At 38.0% G+C, this 6,000-nt stretch overlaps 1 protein-coding gene across 1 annotated transcript in view; it reads left to right on the top strand.

Annotated features, from left to right (window-relative positions):
- The first annotated feature begins 1,481 nt into the window (after nucleotides 1-1,481).
- The window catches only part of LOC116062091 (microphthalmia-associated transcription factor), a 36,560-nt gene continuing 32,041 nt past the window's right edge, over nucleotides 1,482-6,000 (top strand). The window contains exon 1 of the mRNA XM_031316616.2: nucleotides 1,482-1,771. Coding sequence (XP_031172476.1) covers nucleotides 1,668-1,771 — 104 coding nt within the window. The 5' untranslated portion in view covers nucleotides 1,482-1,667. The remainder of the gene's footprint in view (nucleotides 1,772-6,000) is intronic.

Raw genomic sequence — 6,000 nt, 5'->3', positions numbered from 1 at the left:
CTCCCTCAGCTGGAGGCCCTGGGTAATAAGCGCCACTATTCACCCCACAGCAACACCCAGAATAAATTGGGTTGTCTAGTCTATTGTGTGTCTGGCTCTTTCTCTCCTCTTTGACTGAGTGTGAAGCCCTGCAGGTCCTGCATCATGTCTCTCCTATGTTCTGACTGTAACTTAGTCTGCTTTTCATATGTCTCTGAGAAAATGTCTTGTAAATGCTGGCAAATTCTGTCTCCTATTCAAGTTATGTCTGCCTTCAATTATCATCATGCCATGTAAAGGCTTTATTTTTTAAGTCTGTGCTTTCCAGCAGAAGCACATTTGCATGATATATTTGCATTAGTGAAATGCAGACTCAAACCAGTTCAGCAGAGTAAGGCGAATGCAAATATTGAACTTGGATTTCCATTTTGTAATAGAAAGTTCCCTCCCAGTGAGCCTACAACACTGCGCTTCTCAAGCTATATACTGCCACCATGTGGTAGATAGGAGTGCACCGAGAGGACCAAACTTGGTGAGCAGAGAGAAGAGTGAGTGGCCGATGAAGAGAAGAGCAGCAAAGTCAGGTCAGTCTGTCTGCACAGGAAACGGAGTGACACATGAGAGTCGACAGAGTCTCCAGGTTTGTTTTGATTTGGGTGCAATACCTGTATGATTGAACTGCTAAGAGGATGAGAGAAGAAATGCAAGATGTAGCCTAGGCTATACATGATCAACAATGCAATGATTGCATGATTTTGTGTCGTTTTGGTGCAAAAGTGGACTTTTGTCTTTTTGAATCACAAAGTAGATGAAGCGGTGAAGCGACCTGCCAGATGATTAAGTAAAACAGCTATATATTCTAAAGAAAATCAATTTTTATGATTGAACTTTACACAACCAGTGGCTGAGAATACTCTCAGCGCGTATAGCGGTTTTTACATATACAGGGAGTTTGATCCCTTGAACATCATGATGATAATAATAATAATAATAATTGAACATTTATTGATTTTGTCCTCTCGTGCAACAATAACTGCTTTCCCTGCATTTGTGTGAAATTTGCACATAATCGTGAATAATTCACCTTGATTCAAATTGTTTTCAGAAGTTTTCAGTCTAATAATATTTTAAAAAGATATAGGTAATATTTATTGATGTAGTACAGTCAGGTGCTATGTAAGGTTATCTCTAAAAGGTAATAAAGCATACTCACTGCTGCAGGTCGCAGCTAGTAAATGCAAACACTGATTTTGAGTTACAAGTTAACTCAAAATCAGTGTTTGCATTTACTCAAAATAAACTGCAACGATAACCAGCTGTTCACGTTGATTAACAATTATTGAAGGATATTAAAAACGTAACACTCAAGTTTCACTGCGCGAGCAAACAAGGGCTGTGTAAAATCCTCCTCAGATGTTGTAGACATAGACGGTAAACATTGTAGCCAATGAAAACCATGCTGACATTGACAGCCGAGGTGCATCCTGGTACTCGTATTTCGTTCGTCGCGTGCAGCGTGTTAGTATCGCTATGCTAGCTGCTGTGGGGGACTACAGAGCTCCGGGTCGTGGACAGAGGTGGCTTTCGTTGACAGCGGCTGGTACTGAGCGAAGTACGGCGGCACAGAATATCGTCCGTCTGGGTTTCTTTTAGGGGTTTAACGTTTCCAAAAGTTGACATCTGCAAGTATGCAGTCTGAATCGGGAATAGTTCCCGACTTCGAGGTTGGAGAGGAGTTCAAAGAGGAACCTAAAACGTATTACGAATTGAAGAGCCAACCCTTGAAAAACAGGTCAGTTCTTTAGCTGTAGACAGTTATTTCCCATGCTGGAGCGGTTTTGGTGTTTAGGTGATAATTAGGCTGCAGACTTTCGGAGTTGTTGTCCGGGGTCCATGCATGTTTCAGGAGGGTTCTCCACTGAGGATATTTGAGCTTGTCCCGGAGCTGAGCTCCGGACAGGATCCAACTTGCCTCCCATACAGTCTCCTTATGGTTATCCTGCTGGCGTCAAGTTATGCAACACTTGGGTGTTGTCTTGTCAACATCAACTTCAAATATTAGCTTATAGAGGAGCAGACAGGTCACTTAGATGAGATGCTGCTCAGCCATTTTTGATGGTTGATGTGCTGCTAAAGCTGGTGGGTGGGTTGGTGTTTGGATTCTCCTTAAACATATTTTATAGGCTGAATATCTCTGCGTGACAATATGCATGGAAAATGCAGTCTGCAGGATAACGATGGCTGGTTTGATTAGTCAATATTATATTGTGTTCCTGTTTTAGTTAAGTACGTTGTGGTCCAATGCCTAAAATCCATCTACAGTGAAAATGATACAGAAGCTTCTTGTGGTGATGCTTGTCATACACTGCAAAATGTTTACAGATGATATAGGCTTATAGATGTTCTCAGGCCTAGACCCTTGTATAAGCTGGTTCTAATTAGTAGTGTACAGACACAAAATCTGCTTTTGAATCAAGTGTTGGCCTGTGTATTTAAATCAAGAGCTGACAAATTAATTCTGCATGTTATCTTTGGAGAAAGTGATCTAAATCCTGACAAAACAAACCACGTTCATAGAAAAAATTTTGCAAACATTAATAGCTCCTATAGTGTCTCAGGACATGAACACTGAAACACAAACGTATCAGAAAGCTGTTTTCAGGCCTCTCCAAACAGCATTGAGCTGAGTCAGGTCTATGTGGTCTGATTTGACCTTTCATCCTTTTTCTGGAAGTACTACAAAGTAAGTCTGATGTGTCTGTTTGATGTCATATTCAGAGGCTATTTGTGCAGTCAAATAACTTACCAATCGGTCCATGGATCTTAGGAATTGATTGAAGGAACAGTTTAACATTTTAGATAATACGCTTATTCCAGAGAGTTAGACAAGAAGATTGATACCACTCCTGTGTCTGTCAGTTGAATCTGAAGCTGGATCTAGGCGACAATTAGCTTAGCTTAGCATAAAGACTGGAAACGGGGAAACAGCTATTCTGGCTATGTACAAAAGGTAACAAAATCAGCCTTCCAGCACCTCACAGTGATGACAAGTCTCTAATAAAAACTAGCACTTGTAATTTTTTACACTTCAGTTTTTGTACGAATTAAACCAACAAGATCTAATATGTTAATTAATTAGCTTTAGGAGGTGTCAGAAGGAGGCTAGCTGTTTCCCTCTGTTTCCAGTATTTATACTAAGCTAAGCTAAACAGCTGTAGTTTCGTATTTAATGGACAGACATGAGTGGTATCAATCTTTTTATCTAACTCTCGGCAAGTAGTATTTCCAAAAATGTCAAACTATTCCTTTAAGGAAAAGAGAGTATGAACTCATTCAGTGCTCTTCTGACAGAGACCTGCAATAATGTCATCATTTAATGGAAGCATTTTGACCTCAGTTTAAAAAAAGGTGTGCTTAATATAGATATATAACAGGATATTTTGAGTTATTGGCTAACAAAACAAACAAAACCAGGTTTATTTTTAGTTATGACGAAAAACATGACTCCCTATTTTGTGTGATTTTGAATACATTATGAAACACTTTTTTAGCTGTGATCCAACTGGGAAGTTGTGAAACTCACCACTTTGCCCCTATGATGATGACAACGACGACGACAATACATCTATTAACAGAATGGATGTCTCATTATCTGTATTTTGTGTCTACACGTCTCCGTTATGTTGTTCAGCAGTAGTAATACATGGCTTCATTGTCAGGGTGAGACATACAGAGGACAGTACACCACTGTGTTTAGACAGAGCTCTTATTACAGATGTTTGGTAGACTCCTGTTATTTCTTTCCCCCTCTGGACATTGGAGTTTATCTCCTTTTCTCTTAATTCAGCCAAAACACCAGTTTGGGGAGAAAAATAACTGTCATCATGCACAGCCCTAACCTTTAACCCAGTTCTGCATTTTTTAAACTAATTTCTTCATTAGTGAAATGTCATTATACTGTTACACATATAAGGACTGAATCTGAGCTGTGTTGTGCTGTTGCTGGTAGAGCAGCAGTGGCAGTCTCAGTATAAGTGAATAACCACAGTTTATTTCATGTCATGCCATTTCCTTTGGAATATGTGAAGTTGTCTGAAAAGTTGTTTCGATTGAAGGTATCCTACTTCCTCTTCCCATCACATGAGGATGATCCAGCATAATAATAGTCACGATGACTGCGTTATGAGACTTGTTGCGCAAAATGGACATAATTAGTTTGATTGATTATTGATGTGTATGATGTATTGTCATGGCTAACCCCACTGTTTCTAAATTTAAAATATGAAGTGTGAGAAATTGTCGTTTTCGAATATATATTTGTTTCCTTGCTATCTCCTTGTCAGCTTGACAGAGCGCTCAGACTGCTGCAGACGATGTGCCAGACTTTTTGTGCCAAACATAGACGTGAGACAGCTGGTGAAACTAGTCTTCTATGCAGTGTAAATAAGCTGAATAAATTTAGCTGTGTATGTGTTATATTTAAAACTCAGATTTGGGGGATTGTTATTTGAAGGCTTACTTGGCATGCAAAGTCAGATTGTGGCTGAAAGTCTCATGCTTTCTAATGCATGGGACAAATTGTGACAGAAGCTGGATATTCTTCAAAAGTTTCATATCAATCCAGATATGATCTCAGGTATTGAACGGATGACAGAGTTTTTTGCATCAGCATTAAGAATAGACTGAATACTGAATGTAAACTTTCTACAATAACTTTTTTTCATTTCATACAAGCCAGACTTTTGAAGTTTAATATTGTTTAATGCTGTATTCGTGCATGAGCTCTGCCTAAAATATTCAGAGATTTCAAGATTTGTATTTACATCAGGAGATATTTGAAAGAATAGACAAAGAAGACTGATAATGTGATCAAACATTCAATGACAACTTTCAATACTTGACAGGTTGCTACAGATGCAAGTCGGTCTGTATTTAGAAAGTATTGAGGTTAAATACTCTTATTTCAATATGGCTTGGCATCAGATTTATCACTTATAATATAAATATATATATATATATATATATATATATATATAAATACTGAACATATTGAAATATCAAATACATGGTTATCGTACTTTTGTAGTAGGTTGTAGATTGGCTATAAACTTGTGTCAAGATTTGTTTTTCTGAAATTGAGAATAGAATAGAATTACATTTAGATGAACCCGTGACAGAAAGCTGAGTCAGAGTGTGAGGGTTATGCAAGTTGGTGTTGGTAACAGCCTGTTCCTGTAGGGAATACCAGACATGATGCCTGAGGGTGAAGGGTTTCATCCATGCCGTGATCTAAGACGGACCTGCGAGCTTAATGACAAAGACAGGTGTTGTGGCTGCTGTAAAAGTCGTTTTGACTGACTTGTTCTGCAGGCATGAACACGTGACTGTGTCTCAATCTCTTCTGTGGCTTTTTCAAGCACATGTCTGCCTTACACTTGGAAAATCTTCAAATACTTCGGATTTATTTTGCTTTGCTTTATGAGTATTAATAATAGCAATATGTGATCTTTGTCAGCCTCTGTTGGTGACCAGTAGGGACTGCAACAACACTATAACATGCCACTTCCTACACAGGTCACATCCTGCCTGATGCAAAATATTGTAGGTAACTATTATTTAAATCAGTGAGTCTGATCTGAATAATGCTTTCTCAAGAACCTCTCAGAACCTCAAAGACACTCTGTTTACTTTACTTAGATTAAAATTAGGGCTGTCAAACGTTTATTTTTTTTTAATCGCGAATAATCGCTGAAGTTCTATAGTTAATCGCGATTAATCGCATATTTTATCACATGATTAAAATTCTATTATTTTGCATTTCAGAACAGTTTTTAAGTACATATTAACAATCGAAAGCAATTTTTACCAGTGTATCTTGATTGGTAATCAAATGAATGCAAAGAAAGTTACTTTATGAACTTGATTTTAAGATTTGTAATTATTTATTTACTGTAAACAAAAGAAAAATGTGTGAATCTGTCATTATTGCACAATTCCTCCAAGTACCTAACTAAAAAACTA

Source organism: Sander lucioperca, chromosome 12 (assembly GCF_008315115.2).
Source record: "Sander lucioperca isolate FBNREF2018 chromosome 12, SLUC_FBN_1.2, whole genome shotgun sequence".
Lineage (NCBI taxonomy): Eukaryota > Metazoa > Chordata > Actinopteri > Perciformes > Percidae > Sander > Sander lucioperca.
Note: the sequence above shows the minus strand (reverse complement) of the source record. Positions and strands in the feature narration are given on the sequence as shown.